General features: G+C 44.1%; 2 protein-coding genes across 2 annotated transcripts in view; one reads left to right on the top strand and one right to left on the bottom strand.

Annotated features, from left to right (window-relative positions):
- LOC142312743 (uncharacterized) overlaps nucleotides 1-27959 on the bottom strand; it is a 206591-nt gene that overhangs the window by 51378 nt on the left and 127254 nt on the right. The window contains exon 16 of the mRNA XM_075351731.1: nucleotides 26659-26745. Within this exon, the coding sequence (XP_075207846.1) occupies nucleotides 26659-26745 (87 nt within the window). The remainder of the gene's footprint in view (nucleotides 1-26658; nucleotides 26746-27959) is intronic.
- On the top strand, nucleotides 54-16459 carry LOC142311248 (uncharacterized). The gene is made up of 2 exons (XM_075349476.1): nucleotides 54-170; nucleotides 13673-16459. Exon 2 carries the CDS (start codon nucleotides 13674-13676, stop codon nucleotides 15975-15977), a length of 2304 nt encoding a protein of 767 aa, XP_075205591.1. The 5' UTR covers nucleotides 54-170; nucleotide 13673; the 3' UTR covers nucleotides 15978-16459.

Raw genomic sequence — 27959 nt, 5'->3', positions numbered from 1 at the left:
TAGGCTGTATCCTTCGCTGGGATCCCCTCACTGGCAGATTCCCGGGGGAGCAGACCAGCCATAGAGGGCGGAGTCTGCACTGTCTGGATGTGACGTCATCAGACTACGATGGACGGACATTAGCTTCCGGGTAACAAGTTAGGAGTCGACACAGTGAGGAAGTATTTCAGGTAATGGCAGGAATACAGTTAATTACAATATATGCAGAGCAAATTAGGGAATGCTCACCTGTCTGCAGGTCGTTATAATGCAGGAGGAGTAGACTGTGGTGTACTGGCCTCGTAATACAGGAGGAGTAGACTGTGGTGTACCCCTTGTGGCTGCCTGGTATCACACAGGAGGAGTAGACTGTGGTGTACTGGCCTCGTAATACAGGAGGAGTAGACTGTGGTGTACCCCTTGTGGCTGCTTGTTATCACACAGGAGGAGTAGACTGGTGTACCCCTTGTGGCTGCTTGTTATCACACAGGAGGAGTAGACTGTGGTGTACCCCTTGTGGCTGCTTGTTATCACACAGGAGGAGTAGACTGTGGTGTACCCCTTGTGGCTGCTTGTTATCACACAGGAGGAGTAGACTGTGGTGTACTGGCCTCGTAATACAGGAGGAGTAGACTGTGGTGTACCCCTTGTGGCTGCCTGTTATCACACAGGAGTAGACGACTGTGGTGTACTGGCCTCCTGGAGGAGAAGACTGTTGTACCCCTTGTGTCTGCTTGTTATATAATACATGAGGAGTAGACTGTTGTACCCCTTGTGTCTGCCTGTCCTCACACAGGAGGAGTAGACTGTCGTGTCTGCCTGTCCTCACACAGGAGGAGTAGACTGTTGTGTACCCCTTGTGTCTGCCTGTCCTCACACAGGAGGAGTAGACTGTCGTGTACCCCTTGTGTCTGCCTGTCCTCACACAGGAGGAGTAGACTGTCGTGTACCCCTTGTGGCTGCCTGTTATCACACAGGAGGAGTAGACTGGTGCACCCCTTGTGTCTGCCTGTCCTCACACAGGAGGAGTAGACTGCAGTGCACTCCTTGTTGCTGCCTATTATCACACAGGAGGAGTAGACTGTGGTGTACCCCTTGTGTCTGCTTATTACACAGGAGGAGTAGACTGCGGTGCACCCCTTGTGTCTGCTTGTTATATAATACATGAGGAGTAGACTGTTGTACCCCTTGTGTCTGCTTGTTATATAATACATGAGGAGTAGACTGTTGTACCCCTTGTGTCTGCCTGTCCTCACACAGGAGGAGTAGACTGTCGTGTCTGCCTGTCCTCACACAGGAGGAGTAGACTGTTGTGTACCCCTTGTGTCTGCCTGTCCTCACACAGGAGGAGTAGACTGTCGTGTACCCCTTGTGTCTGCCTGTCCTCACACAGGAGGAGTAGACTGTCGTGTACCCCTTGTGGCTGCCTGTTATCACACAGGAGGAGTAGACTGGTGCACCCCTTGTGTCTGCCTGTCCTCACACAGGAGGAGTAGACTGCAGTGCACTCCTTGTCGCTGCCTATTATCACACAGGAGGAGTAGACTGTGGTGTACCCCTTGTGTCTGCTTATTACACAGGAGGAGTAGACTGCGGTGCACCCCTTGTGTCTGCTTGTTATATAATACATGAGGAGTAGACTGTTGTACCCCTTGTGTCTGCTTGTTATATAATACATGAGGAGTAGACTGTTGTACCCCTTGTGTCTGCCTGTCCTCACACAGGAGGAGTAGACTGTCGTGTCTGCCTGTCCTCACACAGGAGGAGTAGACTGTTGTGTACCCCTTGTGTCTGCCTGTCCTCACACAGGAGGAGTAGACTGTCGTGTACCCCTTGTGTCTGCCTGTCCTCACACAGGAGGAGTAGACTGTCGTGTACCCCTTGTGGCTGCCTGTTATCACACAGGAGGAGTAGACTGGTGCACCCCTTGTGTCTGCCTGTCCTCACACAGGAGGAGTAGACTGCAGTGCACTCCTTGTCGCTGCCTATTATCACACAGGAGGAGTAGACTGTGGTGTACCCCTTGTGTCTGCTTATTACACAGGAGGAGTAGACTGCGGTGCACCCCTTGTGTCTGCTTGTTATATAATACATGAGGAGTAGACTGTTGTACCCCTTGTGTCTGCTTGTTATATAATACATGAGGAGTAGACTGTTGTACCCCTTGTGTCTGCCTGTCCTCACACAGGAGGAGTAGACTGTCGTGTCTGCCTGTCCTCACACAGGAGGAGTAGACTGTTGTGTACCCCTTGTGTCTGCCTGTCCTCACACAGGAGGAGTAGACTGTCGTGTACCCCTTGTGTCTGCCTGTCCGCACACAGGAGGAGTAGACTGTCGTGTACCCCTTGTGGCTGCCTGTTATCACACAGGAGGAGTAGACTGGTGCACCCCTTGTGTCTGCCTGTCCTCACACAGGAGGAGTAGACTGCAGTGCACTCCTTGTCGCTGCCTATTATCACACAGGAGGAGTAGACTGTGGTGTACCCCTTGTGTCTGCTTATTACACAGGAGGAGTAGACTGCGGTGCACCCCTTGTGTCTGCTTGTTATATAATACAGGAGTGTAGACTGTGTGCACTTCTTGTGTCTGCCTGTTATCACACAGGAGGAGTAGACTGTGGCGTACTGGCCTCGTAATACAGGAGGAGTAGACTGTGGTGTACCCCTTGTGGCTGCCTGTTTTCACACAGGAGGAGTAGACTGTGGTGTACCCCTTGTGGCTGCCTGTTTTCACACAGGAGGAGTAGACTGTGGTGTACCCCTTGTGGCTGCTTGCTTTCACACAGGAGGAGTAGACTGTGGTGTACCCCTTGTGGCTGCTTGTTATCACACAGGAGGAGTAGACTGTGGTGTACCCCTTGTGGCTGCTTGTTATCACACAGGAGGAGTAAACTGTGGTGTACCCCTTGTGGCTGCCTGTTTTCACACAGGAGGAGTAGACTGTGGTGTACCCCTTGTGGCTGCTTGCTTTCACACAGGAGGAGTAGACTGTGGTGTACCCCTTGTGGCTGCCTGTTTTCACACAGGAGGAGTAGACTGTGGTGTACCCCTTGTGGCTGCTTGCTTTCACACAGGAGGAGTAGACTGTGGTGTACCCCTTGTGGCTGCCTGTTATCACACAGGAGGAGTAGACTGTGGTGTACTGGCCTCCTAATACAGGAGGAGAAGACTGGTGTACCCCTTGTGTCTGCTTGTTATATAATACATGAGGAGTAGACTGTGGTGCACCCCTTGTGGCTACCTGTCCTCACACAGGAGGAGTACACTGATGTACCCCTTGTGGCTGCCTGTTATCACACAGGAGGAGTCGACTGCGGTGTACCCCTTGTGTCTGTCTGTTATTACACAGGAGGAGTAGACTGCGGTGCACCCCTTGTGTCTGCTTGTTATATAATACAGGAGTGTAGACTGTGTGCACTTCTTGTGTCTGCCTGTTATCACACAGGAGGAGTAGACTGTGGCGTACTGGCCTCGTAATACAGGAGGAGTAGACTGCGGTGTACCCCTTGTGGCTGCTTGTTATTACACAGGAGGAGTAGACTGCGGTGCACCCCTTGTGTCTGCTTGTTATATAATACAGGAGTGTAGACTGTGCACTTCTTGTGTCTGCCTGTTATCACACAGGAGGAGTAGACTGTGGTCCACCCCTTGTGGCTGCCTGTTATCACACAGGAGGAGTAGACTGATGCATCCCTTGTGTCTGTCTGTTATATAATACAGGAGGTTTCAAAAGTACCTGACCACGGGTCCGGAGTTCTCAGGGAACTCCAAATAATAATCTGGATCGGGCAACTTGGGTAATTAAAAAAAGGGGAAAAGCAGTCTCCCGCGTGGCTGTATCGGTACTTCCGGGGCTGCTCATTAACCTCATGCATATGCACTGCTTCCCCCGCCCAGTTGCAGTCCCGGTGTCTGTGATTGGTTGCAGTCAGACCGCACCCCCACCCTGTGTGGCAGCGTGTCTGACTGCCTGCAATTCCAGATGTTGTGTGCTTGTCTATGTTGGTGTAAAAATAAACAAATTAGCGTAGGGTACTCCCTTATTAAGATACCCAGCCATGATAAAGCATACGGCTACAGACTGCAGACACAAGCCGGCTGTTACCTTGACAATGTATCAAAATAAGAGGAACCACAATGCAGCATTTTTTTTTTTTCTCCATTATGTCAATAATTTTAAAAAGAACGGCATGCAGTCCCCCCCACCTCAGTTTTGATACCATCGCATCACTGTCATGTCAAAGCCACATTGTGTGTTGATACGATATTTTGCCAGTAGATGTAGATTTGGTGCAGAAATGTGGTGTATTCATTTCAGCACCAAATCTGCATCTCTTGGCGAATAAACAGAGCTTTCTGCAAGGAGATGCAGGTCTGTGAACTCAGTGACCTCAACTGAGGTGAGGTCACTGAGTTTAATGAGGTCACCTGAGGTCACAGCTGAGACCGCAAATAAACTGAGTCAAGTCACTGCTCATCGCTGTGGCATAATCATTCTCTGCCTGAAGCACACAGCATGTGGACATATTCTGTGCCCACGCGCTGTGCGTTCAGTATGTAGCAGAGCTGGAATCGTCGTGGGACCTCGTATGGCTTATGTCAGAACTGGGTGTTTTTTGGGTTAATAAAGAGGAGAAAGAATGTTCTTTATTTGAAAAAGAATACATAACAACGATTTTCTTTTTGTGAGGGGTTTTTCACTTACAGATTAGTAATGGAAGGGGTTCTCATAGACCCTCCCCATTACTAATCTAGAGCTTAGTGGCAAGCTCTCCATGGATTGGCAGTGTATGAGTGGTTGCTCCATCAGGGTTTTGCACCTGTTGCCTCCTTCTTTATTAAGGGGTTTTGCTGCATCCTGTTACTGCATTAGATTCTATGGCCTGGGCAGGTAAGCATTGTTGCCTTTTCGTTGCTGTGAAATTTTCTGTAATTTTTTGTGGAAAATTTGAATTCCTCTTTTGGGGTTCAGGTTAATTCTGTGATCATATGTGTACATCTACACCTTAATAGTAGCATAGAGGAACAAAATTTAGATGACATAATTATGGGACTGTTTTGCTGGAATCCTCAATGTAGATGAGATGCATTATGCGGGCGTCACACGGTACGATCGTACCCGCCCTTGTCGTTTGTGCGTCCCGGGCAATTAGTTGCCCGTGGCACACAAAGTCGTTAACCCCCGTCACACGTACTTACCTGCTGAGCGACGTCGCTGTGGGCGGCGAACATCCACTTCCTGAAGGGGGAGGGACGTGCGACGTCACACAGCAGCCGGCCAATAGAAGCGGAGGGGCGGAGATGAGCGGGACGTAACATCCCGCCCACCTCCTTCCTTCAGCATTGCCGGCGGCCGCAGGTAAGCTGTGTTCATCGTTCCCGTGGTGTCACACAGAGCGGCATGTGCTACCCCGGATACGGTGAACAACCGGCGCAAAGTAGAATAAACGAATTTTTAAAAATGAGCGACCTGTACACAATTCGCGATTGGTAACCGATTTGCGATAGTTTACAGACGCTCATAGGTGTCACACGGGACGACGTCGCAAGCGATGCCGGATGTGCGTCACGAAAACCGTGACCCCCAACGACATATCGCACGATAGATCGTCTCGTGTGATGCCCGCATTACTGGTAAAATGTTTGCACACCTTGGTTTTCCTTGTTATTGTAGTGTGCACATTAAAGATTCAGACTGTAGGTAGCAAAGCCACGAAGGAACACATAAAGAAGCAAGGAGTAAAATGTGTAACAACAAACCAGAATATGTTACACCTTAGACTCCTCAATCTTTATGGTAGAATTGCGGCAAAGAAGCTTCTAATGAGGACCGTGAACAGGAAAATGAGAATTGTTTGGGTCAAGAAGACAAGGACTGGACATTAGATCAATGAAAATCTTTCTCGCCAATTTATTAATTAAAACAAAATCCTCAAAGTTTTGGCTCCCTCCTTCCTCAATTCCAAATATTAGGCCTAGGACACATGGCGAGAAAAACGGTGCAAGTGGAATGCAATAAAAAAATCGCATTCTGCTCATCCCAATATTACTCTATGGGGCAACTCCCATGAGCGAGAAACCCTGCACCAATTGTTTTATTTACTTTTACAGGATGATAGTGACACAGATGCTGCTGTGATGTAAACAAATCACTGACACTGTTACAGATGGTGGGCAGGGAAAGCCATGCATATTCACATATTTCATATGCATATTTCAATACCAAATGTGCACCTCCTGGCAAAAAAAAAGCGGCAAAAATCGCGAAAAAAAAACCCCACAGCAAAAAAAATGCGTCAAAACACCGCGGTTTTTTTGCCAGGAGGTGTAGATTGGATGCAGGAATATGGTGTCAAAATTTCAGCACCAAATTTGGATCCCTTGGTCCAAAATTTTTTGTGCCAGCAGGTGGAAATTTGGTGCAGACGATTTCAGCACCAATTGTACACCTCCTGGCAATAAACCACTGGAAAAAAAACGCGAAAAAAAGCGTAAAAAAATACGTTTCTTTGCCAGGAGCTGTAGATTGGATGCAGGAATATGGTGTAAAAATTTCAGCACCAAATTTGCATCTCTTGGACAAAAAAAATGTGATTTTCTACTAGGAGATGCAGGTCTGTGAACTCAGTGACCTCCACCTGAGATCGGGTTACCTGCGATCACAGATGAAGGACCGTGGGAATCTCCAGCTGTGATCGCAAATGACCTGAGTGACGTCACCGCTCATTGCGCAGCTCATTCATTCTCTGGAGCTCACAGTGAGTGGTCGTTCTCTATGGTCTCTCTCTGATATTCAGATATAGCAGAGCTGAAGTGGCGTGGGACCTCGTGTGGATTACGCCGGACTTGGAGGGCTGTGCTGGGGGTTAATAAAGTGGTGAAGGAGGGTGCGTTTTTTACTTTATTACAAGTAAAGGATTTTTCTGTGTGTGTGTTTATTTACTGTAAGTTACAAGTTTGTGATGCAGGTATCTCAGACGCCTGTGCAATCACAAACCTAGGGCTTAGTAGCAGCTGTGCGCTGCTATTAACTCCTTATTACCCCGATTGTCACTGCATTAGGCCATTTGGAAGAGTTGGTATCGCATCGGGATTGTATGTTTTTGTGTATGACAACAAAAGGTCTGAGCCCCAGGAGTCTTCATCCAGAAACTTGACAGAGTAGGGAGCTCTGTATCAAACATAGATGCGGCAATACTGGGCGGCTGCTGGCTGAGAATACCAGCTCCCAGTCGGTGTTCTCTTGGCTGGGGATGAAAATTGGAGGGGACCGCACGTCGTTTTTTATTTTTTTTTATTTACTTAAGTAAAAAAAAAAGCCGCATGCGATTTCTCATAGACCGGAATCACACTTGCGAGGGACTCGCGAGAGTCTGCCATGGCATCACCCGGCAAAGCCTCGCACATGTGACTGTGGGCACTGGATACACAGCATAGATACAGCCCGACATCTGGGGCTGCAGCCTCGGGCTATATCTGTGCTGCCGATTTTGTTTTATTTGTTTGTTTATTTTTTACCACGATACTGACCCGCAGACACTTGCACTGCTTTCCCCACCCACCAGCCGTCCTGCCGCCTGTGATTGGTTGCAGTCAGGTGACACGCTGCTACTGAGGGTGGGGGTGCGTTTAACTGCAACCAATTACACGCGCCGGTGGGCGGGAAAAGTAGTGAATATTGAATTGTCGCCTTCGGAAGGTAAAAGCGTGACCCGAAGGAGTTTGCCGCCATGACACCGCCTCGGTGAGTAGACCGCGCGCGCTCCTGCCCCCATATCCCCTCCACAGATGGTTTTAATCTCCGGATTCTAGTGCCCATTGACTTATATGGGCACCGGATTCCGGAGCGGATTGAACTTATTTTTAAATCTGGCAGTGATCCGCCGGTCCCGGTTTTTGGGGAGTTCGATCAGCTCTATTAGGAACTTATCCACACAGATGTCCCTTTGGGGAATGTTCACCTCAGCAAATTTGTTTCTGAAATTATCACTGACCTAGCCTAAGTCTGAAAATTCGGTCAAAGTTGGGGTCATCTCGGGGTGAATACTGTGCATTATCGTTGTGATGCAAAAATTTGACAGTGGCCTCAAAGCGTGTCTGGGGCATACACATGCAGAAGACTGGCGTGTTGTATAAAATATCTGCTCTCCAATATTGCCAAACTTCTGGCTTCTTCACTAACCCTTTGTGAAACACAAGGCCCCAAAACCTCATTGCTGCCGCATCTACGGGCAGGGCTGGCTCCAAGTTATCGTGGGCCCTGGGCGAAAGAGTCTCAGTGGGCCCTATGCAAACACAGACATGCCCGCGCACAAACATATACACATAGAGGCATGGTGGCCGTCACTTTCATAGACCTGGCTGCTCACAATGCACACTGACACAGGGGAAATGGGGGGGCATACAGCTATGGGGGGAGGGCATACACCGCACTAGGTGGGCATACACTTTATTGGGCGGGGGGTGCATACACTTTACTGGGCTGGGGGGAACATACTGCCCTGGGGGGGGGGGTCAGACAGCAGCGGGGGACGCTGGCTGGTGCTGCTCCTCTTCTCCATCTGTGGGCTAGGAGCACATTACGCACTCGCTCCGCCCACATATGAACTTTCATGCACAGCAGTCAGCAGAGAGTGCTGCGTGCAAGTGCAGGTTTAAAAGGCTGGCAGCCAGCAAAGTGCTGTTTACGGGGGTTCAATTAGAAAATGATGAAGCAGGAATTTGGGATATAAATTGTTGGGTGTACAAATTTGTCCTGGACCACCATGAGATTGACAGAATAATTTGAGAAAAAGACTGAAAAAGTCAATTTCTCTGAGGCTGGCAGTGTCAAATTGCATTCCTTAGAATCTAAGAAAAAGACTGATGGCACTTTCTAACTTTGTATTGTGAACAGGTGCAAACTGAGCATGAAACTTAGTAACAGGGGGAGGAAGACCTGGCACGCTGAGAGGGGCTGGAATAGATAGCAAAACCCGACCCACATATTCCCTTCCTGTTGCACCTGTCAATCAAATAGCAGTGCATTGCTGGACTGTTACTTGCACATATTTCTAAAATAAAACCTCCAATCTCAGAACACAAGCCATGCTCACATTCAGCATCCTAGCACCAGTATAGCACTGGCTTTACTTTATATACGAAATTCCTGATGGTTGGTTCCCTTTAAGGCTTGTTTTTTTTCTCTCATCTATTGACATTTTTATTGATCGCATCTTAGGGGTACATATGACACATGAATTGCTTTTTGTAGCATATTTTGGTGAAGTTCGGCAGTTGCATTCCAGTTTGCAGTTTGCTTAATTTTATATTTTGATTGGACTTATTTGGACATGACAATGCTAAATGTGTGCATTTATATCTAATATATAAGCTGAATGTGTGTATGTACGTGTGTGTGTGTGTGTATGTCCGAGATTGGCATCTGCCCTGTCGCAGCCACAGCCACAAAATTTTGCACACTCACACATCTGGACCCAGAGAGCGTCATAGGCTATGTTTCGAGGGGAAATTTTAACCCCGCTCTTTACAGTTATTCGCCAAAAAACCTGCCTCCATTAAAGCGAATGGAGGTGGGAGCCACAGTGCAGCCAGAACTTCAGAAGAATGCGCAGCCATGCCCTTAAATTAAATGTTGGCGTGTCACAATGCAGCCAGAGAAAGAGACAGACACAGACAGGGAAAGAGACAGACACAGACAAAGAGACAGAGAGGGAAAGAGACAGAGAGGGAAAGAGACAGAGAGGGAAAGAGACAGAGAGGGAAAGAGACAGAGAGGGAAAGAGACAGAGAGGGAAAGAGACAGAGATAGACAGGGAAAGAGAAACAGAGATACAGTTACTATCCCGGGCAGCGCTGGGTGCTATGTTGTGAGGCGAAATTTTAACCCCGCGCGTTCCAATTTACCAATCAATTTTGCCCCTATCTACATAATGGGGAAAAAGTGAAACGAAAAGTGTTGGGGGCAAATTGACAGCTGTCAGATGTGAACAAGGGGGACTTAAAGCGATGGCGCCAAAGAGTATATACCGTACAGTTGCTAAGGTGGGGCCCCGACATGGGATACTCACCACACTCTGGAATATGAACACACACACACAAGGCGCCACACACTACCACGTGCTTGAGCACATATACCACCCTCAGCACACATCTCTCCACACATACACCAACCTCGCCACATAATCGCCCTAAAACACACACAAGTCTGGTATTATCCTTCAAAAATAAAAATCTGATTAATAAGCAGCCAAACCATATAGGAAATACGGCACCTGTGAGTCACATGACCTGTCTATTATGTGTATGTGTGAGCTAATATATACTGTCAGGGAGAGGGCTTTCTGTTGCCTGGAGATTTATCAGGCTGCCAATAGCAACCAATCACAGCTCAGCTTCTATTTTGCTACAGTTAATTAATCTGAGCTCTGATTGGTTAATATAGGCAACAATTTAATAATTACATTTCTATCTACGGTATTTGTTTTGTGGTTTTTGTGTGCAGAATACATTTTTGTTAATACATTCTATTTTGGTAACAGCAGTTATTAACCCGGGCGAAGCCGGGTAGTACAACTAGTGTGTGTGTGTGTGTGTGTGTGTGTGTGTGTGTGTGTTGGAGTACAGACCAAAAGTTTGGACACACCTTCTCATCTCTAGAACAACTGTTAAGAGAAGACTTTGTGCAGCAGGCCTTCATGGTAAAATAGCTGCTAGGAAACTACTGCTAAAGACAGGCAACAAGCAGAAGAGACTAGTTTGAGCTAAAGAACACAAGGAATGGACATTAGAGCAGTGGAAATCTGTGCTTTGGTCTGATGAGTCCAAATTTGAGATCTTTGGATCCAACCACCATGTCTTTGTAGAAAAGGTGAACGGATGAACTCTACATGGCTGGTTCCCACCGTGAAGCATGGAGGAGGAGGTGTGATGGTGTGGGGGTGCTTTGCTGGTGACACTATTGGAGATTTATTCAAAATTGAAAAAAAGCATCTTGCAGCGGCATGCTATTCCATCCGGTTTGTGTTTAGTTGGACTATCATTTATTTTTCAACAGGACAATGACCCCCAAACACACCTCCAGGCTGTGTAAGGGCTATTTGGCTAAGAAGGAGAGTGATTGGGTGCTACGCCAGATGACCTGGCCTCCACAGTCACCAGACCTGAACCCAATCGAGATGGTTTGGGGTGAGCTGGACCGCAGCGTGAAGGCAAAAGAGCCAACAAGTGCTAAGCATTTCTGGGAACTCCTTCAAGACTGTTGGAAAACCATTTCCGGTGACTACCTCTTGAAGCTCATTAAGAGAATGCCAAGAGTGTGCAAAGCAGTAATCAAAGCAAAAGGTGGCTACTTTGAAGAACCTAGAATATAAGACATATTTTCAGTTGTTTCACACTCTTTTAAGTATTTCATTCCACATGTTTTAATTCATAGTTTTGATGGCTTCAATGTGAATCTACAATTTTCTGAGTCATGAAAATAAAGAAAACTCATTGAACGAGGTGTGTCCAAAGTTTTGGTCTGGTGTGTGTGTGTATAAAATATATATATATATATATATATATATATATATATGAAGCATTTATATAGTTTTTGTTTCATTTTTTTACACTTATTTATTTTTCTAGTCTCCTTGGGAACCTGAATTTGATCGCTCACACTAAAATAGTGTAGTATATAATGAATCTGCAGTCCTCCCATGAACATGAAGCCCAGGTTCACAGCTAGACTTCCATGACAGATACAGTTGCCTTCAGCTGCAGCCGTAGTAATCCCTTGGTTCCCTGTGATTGCTTAACTGAGGACAGATGGGAGTCTGCGATGGCGATACTGTACATCATGGGTCCCCAATTCCAGTCCTCCAGGGCCGCCAACAGTGCATGTTTTCAGGGTTTTCTTAGTATTGCACAGGTGATAATTTAATCACTTGCACAGTTGATGATTCCAACACCCATGCAATGCTAAGGAAATCCTGAAAACATGCACTGTTGGCGGCCCTGGAGGACTGGAGTTGGGGAACCCTGCTGTACATCATAGGTTGTAAAGGAGTTAATAGAGTTTTGTGTCATTATTACAGCACATGTATTAGTTATCCACTTGTGATATTCCGACAGATTATGCATTCCTCTCACTCTTGACATTTTGCCTTTTAAGTGTCTGGCAAAGCTAAGTGACGAGCTGTATTGGCGACCATACATTACTTGTTACACAACTTTGGTAGAAGCACTTGAATAAACAACTTGTTTCTTAGGAGAGAATGGCTTATATTTAAAGGGAATCTGTCACCAGGTTTTTGGTATCCCATCTGAGAGCAAAATAATGTAACGACAGAGACCCTGATTTCAGTGATGTGTCACTTACTGGGGTGCTTACTATACTTTTGATAAAATAACTGTTTTATCTGCAGGCGATTAAGACAAGAGGACTAGCAAACCTGTTGCCAGGTAGTCTTCCATATTTATGAGCTCTGTAAAACCATATCCACACAGATTTGGGAGCTTTCTGTCTATGCACAGTGTAAACAAAAGCTTTCATTCAGTGGTGTAGGTGGGGTTATAAAAAGCTCAGTATCCAGAGAACTGGTAGATCTTCAGCAGATTACCAGTACTTTTATAAAAAAAAAAGACACTTGGCCCAGAAAGTGATACATTGCTTTAATTGGGTGTCTGCCCATACACCATGCCACTCTCAGATGACGTATCAAAGGCCACGTGGATACGTTGAGTATTTGTTGAGATTTGTACCTCCTGGATTTATAAGGGTACTTTCACACTTGCGTTGTTTTCCTTCCGTTACAATCCGCCCTTTTGGAATACAGCGGAATCCGTTAACGGATTCCGCTGTTTCCCATAGACTTGTATGGTTGACGGATTGTACCAAAAGGACCTGCGTTGCTTCCGCTGGGCGACGCTCCGTTGCTTCCGCCCAGCGGGAGGAACGCAACATGTAACGTTGTTTTGAGCAGCGGAATCCTCTGGATTTCACTGCGCATGTTGTTCTTCTTCTTCTTTTTTTTTTTTTTTTTTTAAATCACAAACTTTATTTTGGCTCGCGGTGGCCCGGCCGCCGGCAAGTGACAGCGCTCAGCTGAGCGCCCGCCCGCCGGCATGTCTGGCCGCCGGCAAGTGACAGCACTCGGCTGAGCGCCCGCCCTCCGGCATGTCTGGCCGCCGGCAAGTGACAGCACTCAGCTGAGCGCCCGCCCACTGGCATGCCCGGCCGCCGGCAAGTGACAGCGCTCAGCTGATCACCCGGCGGCCAGCAAGTGACAGCGCTCAGCTGATCACCCGGCGGCCGGTTACTGGGAGCGATCAGCTTATCACCCGGCGGCCGGTTACTGGGAGCGATCAGCTGATCGTTCACAATAGTCTGCCGCCGGTAAAACTGTAAAAAGAATCAAAACGGATTCCGTTGTTTTGCAGCATCCGTTGCATCCTTTGTGCCACTATATGCAACACATCCGTTGCATCTGTTACACAACGCAATGCAACGGATGCTGTTCAACGCAAGTGTGAAACTAGCCTAAGCCGTGCTTCCATTATACTTTTCCTCTGATTGTCCCACTCCTGGCTTTGTCTTACAAATACTGAGGTAAAAAACTCACCAAATACTCAATGTGTACACGTGGCCTAATAGTTTTATGATCTAGTTCTCAAGGAAACATCTAAGTTGATTTTTCTTTTTTGCTTTGCAGGATGCCGGTTTGTATTGTGAATGGATGTCCATCAGGCGGTCGCCAAAAAGAGCATGGAGTCATCGTTCATGTTTTTCCAAAAGACAAGAACATGATAAGGGCATGGCTGATTCAGACAGGTCAAGATTTTGGAGATCTGGAAGAGTTTGTAAATAAGGTTTATGAGGGTAAAAAAACTGACAGCTACAGACTATGCTCCAAACACTTTGCTCCTGAATGTTACACGCATTTGGATGGATGGCGGAAGATTTTGAGGAAGGATGCTGTCCCCACCATTTTTCATCATCCCAGTTTTCCAGCTAGTAGTTTAGGGCCCAATGGAAAAATTCCTGCTCGAAAGAGACGCAAAGTGGACAGAGATGGTCACCTGGCACCACTTGGTTTTTGTGAACATTGCGGGCAACAGTCACTGCGTATTCCGAAAGCTGTATCTGTTGGGGTTAACACCGAATCAGTTATTATAAAGTGGGACAGATCCACACAAACCGATCCAAAAATGAACACCAGGTCAGTTGCCGTAGAACATAAAATAAAGACTTATCGCAAGAAAACTCAGTGTAATTTGCCCTTTAGCAGGAAAAAAATCAAACTTAAAGCTAATGATGGAAAAACACCAAATGCCAGTATTGTTTCCAATGCAAAAACACATGCACAAGGTGGCAACGTGGCACCACCTCATGATTCTCGTTCAGCTACCCGCCAATCAAAGACTACACCCTCCCCTCCAGTAGAAAAAGGAATCAGTTTGCAGGATCCTGTTGTGGAAAAGAGCCCTAGCATTGGATCACCACAAAGTTACAGTTCTCAAAAAGAGCTTAAACCCACATGCAAAGCCTCAGATTTTTTAGAAGCTTCAACACTTGCTGAAATTAATGATGCCCACCAGAAACCGGACATCAGTGTGGATCCAGACGGTATGAATGGAACTTTCATGACAGAAAGAAAATATATTGTTTCTGAGTCATGTCTAGATACCTTAATCAACATGGTGTCCTGCAAGTGGCCTGGCCCCTGTGGAAAGCCTATCATCAAAATCTTTAAAAAAAGAGTGGGAACCTTTGTAAGTGTATATGTCACCTGTGCAGACAACCACCGTACACATTTATGGGAAAGCCAACCCAAAAAAGGCAGCATGCCTGTAGGAAACCTCGCTCTTTCAGCATCAATTTTATTTAGTGGTTCCACCTTTAGGCAGGTTCATAATTTGTTCTACTTTATGGGCCTTGAATGCATTAGAAAGTCCACCTACCACAAGTATCAAAGAAAATATATATTCCCAACAGTACAACACTATTGGAAGAAGGACCAAGCCAAAAATCTGTCAGTTTTGGGCAACTCTTCTATATGTATAGTTGGCGATGGACAATGTGATGCCCCAGGCCGCAATGCCAGATATTGTCTGTACACCCTAATGGATGCATCCACTAAGAAAATCCTTAACTTTCAGATTGAGCAGATGCGGCCAGGCATCACCTCTGCCCATTTGGAGAAAGAGGCATTTCAGAAAGCCTTGGAGAAACTTCAGAAAAAAAATATCTGCATCAAAATTGTATGTACTGACAAATGTGCTGGCATTAGAAAGCTGATCAAAAATGATTGTACCAGTGTAGTCCACCAGTTTGATGTGTGGCATGTGGCCAGATCCATAGGGGCAAAGGTTCTTTCTGCGAGCAAAAAAAAATACTGTGCTGACCTAAGTGCATGGGTGAGTGCTGTTCGAGATCACCTGTGGTGGTCTGCTAGCACATGCGATAACAATCCAGAACTTCTTCTCGAAAAGTGGAACTCTCTCATAAACCATACCACAAATGAGCATTCTTGGTCTGGCAACAAATTATACCACCGTTGTGAGCACGATGCTATCGAACAACCACATCGGCGGAGGATATGGCTTCACTGGGGAAGTGCTGCCCACAACTCACTTCGAGCAATTGTGCTAAATCCAGGCTTGCAGAATGACCTAAAACGCCTCTTCACCTATTGTCACCCAGGAGACATCGAAATGTTCCACAGCGCAATTTCAAAGTACCGTCCAAAGAAAGGCGACTTCATCAAAGACAGTGTGAAGGCTAGGATTCGATTAGCAGGTCTACATCACAATTATAGCATTCACAGAGTCCAGCATGTAGTCAGAAAAACCACCATAAGATCTGCTGCACGAAGGCGTCTGGGTGTTTGCAGCAAAGATAGAAAACAGCAGTTCATGTGTGCGGTTTATGAGCCAAGTAACCAAGGTTTTCTATTGGAAATGATGAAGGATGTTCTGGAATTAGCAGATGGAAAGAGAAGCGTTGGGTGTACATGAATAGGACATGGTTTCAAATTAACTAATGCACATGGACCACGTCAGTCAAGACACTAATATTGTTGCTATGTTTCATTTTGCTTTCTCTTATCAATATTTTGAAAGAACTCCATAGTTTCTTTTGAATAATTTTTTTATACATATATATATATATATATATTTTGTACAAAATAAACAGGTATAATTTCTAATCCGGTTTCCCCAAAAGACGCTAACCCATGTGTTTAAATAAAATCAGATTAAAGTGAAGATCTGTCCACCAACTCGCAAAAGAGATAAAAAAAACCTAAATCTCTATAAAAAGTACAGCAAATATTATTAGAATCCTAGTATATAGAAATTTCCAAGCCGGATAAAGCTTCCTTTTCTCCTCCCAAACCACCCCTCGGTACTGCCCACATCACACTGTGTTCTACCTGAACGGCCACTTTTCCTGGCTGGTGAAATGAAATCCGAAACCAGTAAAAACTACTGGGTCTCAAGTCCCCCTTTAGTTTTATATATATATATATATATATATATATATATATATATATATATATATATATATATATATATATATATATATATATAATATATATTATATATTATATATTTATATTTACAGTACAGACCAAAAGTTTGGACACACCTCATTCAAAGAGTTTTCTTTATTTTCAGCACTCTGAAAATTGTAGATTCACATTGAAGGCATCAAAACTTTGAATTTTAAACGGTTGAGAGATGATCTTTGTGCAATAAACTGGGATGATGTACTAAGTAATAAAAGTACACAAAGCAAATGGGAGACTTTTATGAGCATCCTGAATAGGGCTTGTGCAGAAAATATACCCTATGGGAACAAACATGCTAGAAATAGGAGGAAACCCCTATGGCTAAATAGAGCTGTAACGGAAGCAATAAAAGAAAAACAGAAAGCCTTAAAATAATTAAAGAGGGTAGGTAGTGATGAGGTATTATATAATTATAGAAAATTAAATAAAATATGAAAAAAGCAAATTAAGTTAGCTAAGTTTGAGACAGAGAGACTCATTGCGAGAGAAAGTAAAAATAATCCTAAAATATTCTTTAACTACATAAACAGTAAAAAACTGAAAAGCGATAGTGTTGGCCCCCTTAAAAATAGTCTTGGTGAAATGGTGGAGGGGGATGAGGGTAAAGCCAACCTGCTGAATGACTTTTTTTCTACGGTTTTTATACAAGAAAATGCCATGGCAGATGACATGACCAGTGAAAGCATAAATTCACCCTTGAATATTACCTGCTTAACCCAGCAGGAAGTACGCCACCGCCTTGAAATCGCTAAGGTTGACAAATTTCCGGGCCCGGATGGCATACACCCCAGAGTACTACAGGAATTGAGTTCTGTGATAGATAGACCATTATTTTTAATCTTCACAGATTCCTTAATAACAGGGTCAGTACTGCAGGCCTGGCGCATAGCAAATGTGGTGCCAATATTCAAAAAGGGGACAAAAACTGAGCCGGGAAATTATAGGCCGGTAAGTTTAACCTCTACGGTTGGTAAAATCCTTGAGGGTTTCTTGAGAGATGCTATACTGGAGTATCTCAAGAAAAATAACCTTATGACAGAGTATCAACATGGGTTTATGAGGGATCGATCCTGTCAAACTAATTTGATCAGCTTCTATGAAGAGGTAAGTTCAAGCCTGGACCAGGGAAATGCAGTGGATGTTGTGTATATGGACTTTTCAAAAGCTTTTGATACGGTGCCACACATAAGGTTGGTACATAAAATGAGAATAATGGGAATAGGGGAAAATATGTGTAACTGGGTTAAAAACTAGCTCAGTGATAGGAAACAAAGGGTGGTTATTAATGGTACGTACTCGGACTGGGTCTCAGTTCATAGTGGGGTACAACAGGAGTCAGTATTGGGCCCGCTTCTTTTCAACATATTTATTAATGACCTTGTTGGGGGCATGCGGAGTAGAATTTCAATATTTGCAGATGATACTAAACTCTGCAGGGTAATCAATACAGAGGAGGATCATTTTCTATTACAGGGAGATTTATGTAAATTGGAGGATTGGGCTGAGAAGTGGCAATTGAAGTTTAATGTAGATAAATGTAAGGTCATGCACTTGGGTAGAGGAAATAAAATTAATAATTATATACTTAATTGTAGAACACTGGGTAAAACAGACACAGAAAAAGACTTGGGTGTATGGGTGGATGGTAAACTTAACTTTAGTGGACAGTGTCAGGCAACTGCTGCCAAGGCTAATAAAATAATGCTATGTATTAAAAGAGGTATAAGTGTTCATGAAAAAAATATAGTTCTACCTCTGTACAAGTCACTAGTGCGACCGCACTTAGAATACTGTGTACAATTCTGGTCACCGATATATAAGAAGGACATAGCTGAACTGGAGAGGGTGCAGAGAAGAGCGACCAAGATTATTAGAGGAATGGGTGGGCTGCAATACCAAGACAGGTTATTAAACTTGGGGTTATTTAGTTTGGAAAAACTAAGGCTTAGGGGGGCAATGTAATCTAATCACAATGTATAAATATATGAGGGGACAGTACAGAGACCTTTCCAAAGATCTCTTTACACCTAGGCCTGCGACTGGAACACGGGGGCATCCTCTACGTCTTGAGGAAAGAAGGTTTAATCATAATCACAGACGAGGATTCTTTACTGTACGAGCACTGAGACTGTGGAACTCTCTGCCGCATGATGTTGTAATGAGTGATTCACTACTAACATTTAAGCAGAGCCTGGACGCCTTTCTTGAAAAAATTAATATTACCAGTTATGTATGTTAGATTTTATGACAGGGTGTTGATCCAGGGAAATAGTCTGACTGCCGGATGTGGAGTCAGGAAGAAATTTTTTTTTTTACCCATTGGAACTTGTTTGCCACATTGTTTTTTTTTTTGCCTTCCTCTGGATCAACATGTTAGGCTACGGGTTGAACTAGATGGACTTAGAGTCTCCCTTCAACCTTAAAAACTATGATACTATGAATTAAAACATGGGGAATGAAATACTTAAAAAAGTGTGAAACAACTGAAAATATGTCTTATATTCTAGGTTCTTCAAAGTAGCCACCTTTTGCTTTCATTACTACTTTGCACACTCTTGGCATTCTCTTGATGAGCTTCAAGAGGTAGTCACCGGAAATGGTTTTCCAACAGTCTTGAAGGAGTTCCCAGAGATGCTTAGCACTTGTTGGCCCTTTTGCCTTCACTCTGCGGTCCAGCTCACCCCAAACCATCTCGATTGGGTTCAGGTCTGGTGACTGTGGAGACCAGATCATCTGGCCGTAGCACCCCATCACTCTCCTTCTTAGGGGTACTTTGCACACTACGATGTCGGTGGGGTCAAATTGAAAGTGACGCACATCCGGCGTCGCTGTCGACATCGGAGTGAGTAAATCGTTTTTGATACGATTAACAAGCGCAAAAGTGTCGAAATCGTATGATCGGTGTAGCGTCGGTCATTTCCATAATTTCGGCAGGACCGATGTTACGATGTTGTTCCTCGTTCCTGCGGCAGCACACATCGCTGTGTGTGAAGCCGCCGGAGCGAGGAACATCTCCTTACCTGCCTCCATCGGCAATGCGGAAGGAAGAAGGTGGGCGGGATGTTTACATCCTGCTCATCTCCGCCCCTCCGCTTCTATTGGCCGCCTGCCGTGTGACGCCGCACCACCCGCCCCCTTAGGAAGGAGGTGGGTCCCCGGCCAGAGCGGCGTCACAGGGCAGGTAAGTACATGTGAAGCTGCCGTAGCGATAATTTTCGCTACGGCAGCTATCACAAGATATCGCATCTGCGACGGGGGCGGGGACTATCTCGCTCAGCATCGCTAGCATCGGCTTGCGATGTCGTAGTGTGCGAAGTACCCCTTAGTCAAATAGCCCTTACACAGCCTGGAGGTGTGTTTGGGGTCATTGTTCTGTTGAAAAATAAATGATGGTCCAACTAAACGCAAACCGGTGGGAATAGCATGCCGCTGCAAGATGCTGTGGTAGGCATGCAGGTTTAGTATGCCTTCAATTTTGAATAAATCCCCAACAGTGTCACCAGCAAAGCACCCCCACACCATCACACCACCTCCTCCATGCTTCACTGTGGGAACCAGGCATGTAGAGTCCATCCGTTCACCTTTTCTACAAAGACACGGTGGTTGGATCCAAAGATCTCAAATTTGGACTCATCAGACAAAAGCACAGATTTCCACTGGTCTAATGTCCATTCCTTGTGTTCTTTAGCCCAAACAAGTCTCTGCTGCTTGTTGCCTATCCTTAGCAGTAGTTTCCTAGCAGCTATTTTACCATGAAGGTCTGAAGTCTCCTCTTAACAGTTGTTCTAGAGATGAGGTGTGTCCAAACTTTTGGTCTGTACTGTATATATAATTACTTCATTCCTTAGCATGTCATATGGTAATCCAACCGCATGGTGGCAGTGTTTCAGTTACAAACAGACAGGGGACACACTAATGCATATATAGAGTAGATACATAGTGGATGAGAAAAGGAATAAAACGCCACCAATTTTCTTTGTAATATTTATAAATGTGCTGTTGACCTGGATTTCTCACCAGATGTCAGTAACAACCCATCCAATCCACACAGGGAAATAAATCAAACCATAGATGTCCATAAGTTTAGAGATGTGTAATAATGAGAAATGATGGAAAAAAGTTTTGAACACGCTTACTGAAATTTAACACTTCGTACAAAAGCCTTTATTGGTGATGGCCGCTTCAAGACCCCTCTTGTATGGATAAATGAGTTGCGTGCATTGCTCAGATTTGACACACTATGAAGAAAAAGACATGGATCGCAAATCCCAAAAAATATAATGATCTAAAGCCGCTAGGCAAAAAATTAAATAGAACATGAGGTTCTTTTGTTACCATTCTGATCAGATTGGATTGTATTGGCACCGGTGATTTTAATCAGCAGGAGACTGCAAGAGGGGTCAGCCTTTTTTTGGTCCCAGTCCACATATGGGAGCCAGTGGGAGGTGAGTGCACAGCTCCTCTGAGTGCTGGTACTGTGTAGTGGCTGCCGTTGTGGTGGTGTGTCAGTGGGGGTAAGGCTTATTTTCAGGGCATTATGGCATGTAGATTATTGTACTCTATAATAATGTTTCAAGTATTTACATTGCTGTATCTGACCAAGGTTTTCTCTGATTTTAAGGCCTGGTTTGGTTCATTTTGCCTGTACCCTTTTTATACTACTTGGCACTTTATACATTTTTTAATTCCGATAACATTTGCTGTAATTTTTTTGGTATTTTTTGCTGTCTTTTGTTGGTGGATAGTTCCTGTTATTTTTTGAGAGTTGCTATTATATTGTCTATTTTTTGTTGCGTAACTTGAAGATCTGGCCATAGGACCACCACTAAACCTTAAAAGAGAAGATGCTGGTTCTGCCCACCAATGAAAGGTTGTCAGGCTTGTAAAAAAGTAACAAAATCCATGAAATAAAAAATAAAAAAAAGCTGTTACTGAGGTGCCAGCTAAATATTGATGTTATGGTTGTTTTGGGATAACCCTTCAATGTTGCCTGTTTTGTAATATTTTTATGAAAATGAACTGTGTTTTTGAACAGTTTAAGAGATGTTATTTAGTGTCCTGTGAGGCAATAAAATATCTTAATTTCTATACCTGGTTTGTGTAACTGAACACCATAGAAAAGTTCTTTAGTTTGCGACTGTTCACACTATTGCAGCCATTTTTGTGAACTGCATCTTGTCTAGTGAAATAAATGGAAGCTGGTCTGCTGTACCTGATAATGTGAACAAAACGATGATTGATGAGGGTGACAAGATGGACAACCTCTTTATCTGTAGATGTTTATTGTAATATGTTTTCATAAAAGATAGTTTAGTGTTTGGAGGTGTTTTTTTTTGTTGTTTTTTTTTTGTTTTTAAGGTAACCTGTCAGATGCAATATGCACCCAGATCCACGAGCAGTTCTGGGTGTATATTGCTAATCCCTGCCTAACAGTCTCCGTATCTAGTAGCATAGATAAAGAAATCTTTAGAAAAAGTATTTCTAAAAATTCTTTATAATATGCTAATAATGTAAGGGACTAGTCGCAGGGGCGTTAGTTCCCTTGGCTAGTCGGCCCCCATATCATGTTAGCACGCCCACAAGTGCATGCTAATGAATACCTACCGTCCCTGGCATGGTCGCTCTCACATCTGCTTACACTACTGGTTTTCGGCCCTGTGTGCATGATCAGAATGTCCCTGGACTTCCGGTCATGCGCAATACCCCAGTTTGAAGCTGAGACGTGTACACCCTGCTTCATAGTGCACATGACTGTAAGTCCGGAACTTCTGATCATGCGCACTGAGCCGAAATCCATCTTTGGGGGGTGGTGGCAGCAGAGAGCGGTGATAGCGACCATACCTCTGACACTGCACATTCATTAGTATGTTATCACACCCACAGGGACGCGCTTATATGCTAAGGGGGCTGACTAGCCAAGGGAAGTAGTACCCTTGCGACTAGTCACTGGCCTTATTAGCATATGATAAAAGATCTTTAGAAATACGTTTTCTAAAGATCCCTTTATGCAAGTGTATACAGGGACGGTTAAGCATGGATTAGCAATATGCACCCAGAACTGCTCGTGCATATTGCACCTGACAGGTTCCCTTATAATGTGGGTGGCTGCGCTGTAAGAGGAATTTGCCCAACATACAGTCACAAATTCCTAAAATGCTTTGCTAGTCAATATATAGAACTTATTGGTGGTGTACTGGAGTAGTAGTAAAGGGGTGGTCCACTAAACAGCATAGTGGCCACATCGATGTAAAGCTCATAAAGAAGGCTTTTTTCAAAAACCTTGTGTGGTCAATAGTGCCTCTGAACGGCACTATTGCGGTTCACTCATCCCCATCACGTGGCCCCACAAGCGCCCCCACCTCCCCCGGGCTGCGTAACCACTGAGATCCGGTGATGTCGGGTCAACTGGAAGTTGACGTGACATCACAGAGGTGCGCCCCAGTCTCCATGAGTGACTGGGCAGTGGGCGGAGTCACTGCGTCTGGATGTCCGCCTGCAGAAAGCATATACTCCTGAAAATTGTGCAAGACAGAGCACACGGTGACTCCGTTTGCACCATTACAGTCAATGGCCTCGTCGGCGCATGCCTCCGAAACCCGTCTTGCGGGGGGGTTCAGAGGCCTCGGCGGGACCTGTGAACTTAGGTAATAACACACTGTGGAAGGGCCTTAACAACAGTCCATCATTACTTTAACACAAGAAGGTCAGTCAGTTCTATTACTTGCTACAACTTTGATGGTTTTTCTGACTGCACTTGAGGATCCCTTCAACCAGTGATAAAATTGGCTCTCATGAGGACCGTGCCAGGAAAGGAAGAGCAAGAATAACGTCCGCTATAGAGAATAGGCTCGTCAGTAAGCAGCTTCGGAATCTGAAAATTGACAGCACTTAAGATATTTGTCCTTATTTGATCTCTATGCATCTGTCATAGCAGACCCATCTTGATGTCAACTGTTCAGGAGACTGCAGAAATTAGACCGTTGAGGCTTCAGTCAGGCATCCGATTTTTGTGTCCGAGTGCTATCAGTGGTTTTCACTTGTACCTGTGATAGTCTATAGGGCTATTGATGTGTCGGTGTAATATTGCGGAGATATGTTCAACTTCTTTGAACCGGGGGTCGGATCAAAATCTGCAATACAAGTGTATGGATTTGTGAAAAAATTGGACTGGACTTGGATGACTTCTGAGTATCAGAATGGAGAAAAAAAAAAGAAAAATTCTCTCCACGTAAGAGAAAAGCGGATGACACTCGGATCCCAGAATGATCAAGGTTTGATCAAAAAAAACCTGGTTTTCTCATATGTAGAAAAATCGGATGTCTGAATGAGCCGAAATGCCTGCTTCTTGTAAATAAGCCACTACTGAGGGACGCACACAAGAAGAACCTGATTCGGTCCAAGAAGAGAAAGCACTGGACATTAATGGAAATCTGTATAGTGGTCTTACTCACACTTTGAGGGGGTGGGGGTGGGGGATTGGGATCAACAGCCTTGTCTGTATGAGGAGCTAAAAAGATGAGCAAATGGTTCCTACATGTGTGGGGGCCGCAAGATGTGAGGTGCATTTCTGGTGATACTTTTGTTTTATTCCAAAACCAAGGCACATTTATCCAGCAAGTTTCTAATTTATTAGACATAGTTATCTCATTTGGAGTTCACTTTGGTAAGAAGCTTCCTTAGGCTATGTTCACAAGTAGCATTTTTTGCTGTTTTTTTTTTTCTGCAGCCAAAATCTGCTCTCTTGACTTAAAAAAAAAACTGCTCCAAAAAGCGTTTATGCTGTGTTTTTTGGCTTAGTTTTTGGTGTCATTTTGTCTACTATACATGTTTAAATTAAGTCCAGTTTCATTCACCACAAAGGCAACAAAAATGCATCTGTTGCGTTTTTGCAGTGTTTTGCATTCTCATTGCTTTCAATGGTGAAAATAAATTAAAAAACACTGGAAGAATTGATATGCTGTTTCTATATTTAAAAAAAAAATGCAGCAGTTTTCAATTTGTCGGAAAAAAAGCAGTTGTGTGCTGAGATTTCTGAAATCTCATACGTCATGGATCGTGTGAGGTTAATCTCCGCGGGCTGCTGTGGGCAGGCCGTGGCGATCCGCACACATATTAGCTGATTTCAACAGCTAACATGTGTGCCTGCTAGTCGCCAGTGGAATCGCGTTCCACCCGCGACTATTAACCCCTTACACCTCGCTGTCAAAATCTGGCAGCGAGATGTATATGCGCGCAGCCATTATGATGACGTGATCACGTGACTTCCAGTGGTTGCCATGGTAGCACAGGGTCATGTGATGATGCCTGTAGCTAACATGAGTCACTTTCTCTCAATGCCGGAATAGTGCAGGCATTGAAAGTACAGCAGCATATCTGCAGATTTTTGCTCTGTAGCTGTGATCTGGAGATATGGAAGAGTGATCAGATTGCTGATCCATATAGCCCCCTAAGTGACCTAGTAAAATAAAAAATATTAAAAAAAAATAAACCTAAAAGTTCAAATCACCCCCCATTCGCCCCATTGAAAATTAAAGGGTTAAAAAAATAAAACATATGCACATATTTGGTATCGCTGCGGTATAAGATGAATTAACCTGATCAGTAAACGGCGTAGTGGCAAAAAAATTCCAAACGCCAAGTTTTTGGTCACCACAAGTTTTGCGCAAAATGCAATAACGCGTGATCAAAACGTAGCATCTGCGCAAAAATTGTACTGTTAAAAACCTCAGCTTGAGACGCAAAAAATAAGCAGTCACTGAGCCATAGAAACCAAAAAATGAGAACGCTACGGGTTTCGGAAAATGGTGCAAAACGTGTGCCACTTTTTTTGTACAAACTTGTGATTTTTTTTTAACTCCTTAGATACAAGTAAACATATTCATGTTTAAGGTCTCCAAACTCGCACCGACCTCAGGCGTCACACCGACACATCAGTTTTACCATATAGTGAACATTGTGAATAAAATATCCCAAAAACTATTGTGTGAGCACACTTTTTTGCAGTTTTTCCACACGTGAATTTTTTTTTACTGTTTTCCAGTATACTATATGGTAAAACTTATGCTTTCATTTAAAACTATAACTTATCCCGCAAAAAACAAAGCCCTCATATGGCAAGATTGACGGAAAAATAAAAAAGTTATGGCTGTCGGAAGAAGCAGATGAAAAAAAAACAAAACGGAAAAACGCAAAACACCCAGTGGCTTAAGGGGTTAATTTGCATAAAACATGAAAAAAATGGTGCAAAAAACCCCCAAACAACGCAATGTGTGAACATAGACTTGATTCTCAAAATGTAAAAGGCTTTCTCTCTGAAGCTAAATATTATGGCCCATGTGTAGAATCCCAAATCAGGTTAAAGTTACTGCCAGAAAGTTCATATATTTTTTTCAAAGCTGTCAAGTCTGCTGAAAAGGCCCCGTGGTAATAGGTAACGTGGTTCATATGCCAGCGCTTGCGCATAACAGTGGAGGCAGAGGGAAAAGCGCGGGCACGAGATTATGGGTAGGTACTTGGATGACGCTGCTGATGACAATGATATAAGATATATATATATATATATATATATATATATATATATATATGTGTATTATATATATATATATATATATATATTGTCATACCTTTTTGAGAATATTAGAATGTTGTGTACTCTCCCTCTGTCAGTAGCTAAAACAAAACAGTCACTAATCTCGGGGAGACCAGCCAGAGAAAATACTGCCGGCAGCCAGCGAGGGCGCTCAACACAGTGAAATCCTAGGTACATTGCCCCCTGGGAAATATGCAAATCAAAAAAGTCCGTGGAGCCTCTGTTAGGAGTCTCAACACAGAAACCAGCCAGATATCCCTCCGGGAAGGACCCAGCCAAGGGGTGGCTCTTTTTAGGAGACCACCATAACCACCATATTAAGTGGCCCTTTTATTCAATATCCAACTTTTTGACAAGTTTAAAGATATGACAGGGGAAATACCAAGGCCAACTTTGGACAGGGTTAACCAAAGGCTGAAAAAGTAAATGGTACTAATGAAAAACAGTTTAGAGGGTCAATTTTCAACTGTCAGATTATTGAATAAAAAGAGCATGTTAGAGAATCTCATGAAACAAAGCTGGTCAGAGGTTCACCAACCTTATCAGCTGCATCTAAAAATTCTTGAGCAATTTCAGAAAAATATTCCGCAACATAAAATTGCAAAGACTTTGTATATCGCATCATCTACAGTACAGAATACCAAAAGATTTAGACATTCTGGAGAAATCCATGTGCACAAAGGACAAGGCCGATGGTCAATATTGGATGCTCAATCTACGGGCCTTCAGGTTTCACTGCATTAAAAAGACATGGTTCAGTCACGCAGATCCCTGCATGGGCTCAGGAATACTTCCACATCTAGGTCTGTGAACACAAGCCGCCTTTTAAATGCACATTAAAGCTCTTTCATGCAAATAAAAAGCCATACATCAACACAACACAAACACTGTCCTTTTTTCTGGGCCTAAGCTCACTTAAAATGAACTGAGGCAAAATGGAAAACTGTGTTGTTGTGTGCTGAATCTAATTTTGAAATTCTTTGGTAGTCTCCTGAAAAGAGCCACTCCTTGGCTGGGTCCTTCCCGGAGGGATATCTGGCTGGTTTCTGTGTTGAGACTCCTAACAGAGGCTCCACAGACTTTTTTTGATCTGTCAGTAGCTGGGAGAATTTACATATCATTAAAAATGATAGTCCACCCTAAATTCCTAAATGTTCTGGAATGTTCAGCCTTCATAGTCCCACAAAAGGTTTTTGCTATTATCAACTCCCATATAGCATCCTTCATATGGGGCTTAAACAGACACAAACTAAAACTGACCACTATTCAGAAACCCAGGGGTGAGGCACTCCCCGACTTCTTCTTATACTACTTAGTTGGCCAACTTCGCTTTCTACAACACTGGATAGCAGATTATTTGCCTAATTCTGAACATCGCCTTGAGCACTGTTTGTATTCTGAGTCTATGGGGGTATTGGAAGCACCAGACTAATACTACTTGCCAGTTCACAGACTTGTGGTTCAAGTGTAGAAAGCCACTAAAGATTTTTCAGTTCAAACACATAGTAACCAAGTCTACCTAATGGCAAATTAGTGCTCTTCCCCAATTGCTACTTTCCCAAGATGCTTAGTTTTGGTCGAATTTAGGGGTCAAGAAAGTGGCACAGGTATATAACCAGGGTGTTTTTAGTTCCTTTGATCTATGTCAACAGCACCATCAAGTCCCCTAACATACTTTCTTTAGGTATCTGCAACTAAAGCATGCAATAAATACCCTACTCCCAGCTATTGGAAAATCTCTCATATCATCATACCCCCTAAATGAGTTTCTGAGGAGGCAGGGACTCAAATGGTTGATCTTTTTATACACCCAGTTACTAAACTCCTCATCGCCATTTT

This window comes from Anomaloglossus baeobatrachus, chromosome 5, assembly GCF_048569485.1.
Source record: "Anomaloglossus baeobatrachus isolate aAnoBae1 chromosome 5, aAnoBae1.hap1, whole genome shotgun sequence".
NCBI classification, from domain to species: Eukaryota; Metazoa; Chordata; class Amphibia; order Anura; family Aromobatidae; genus Anomaloglossus; species Anomaloglossus baeobatrachus.
This window is presented reverse-complemented; position numbering and strand designations above follow the sequence as displayed.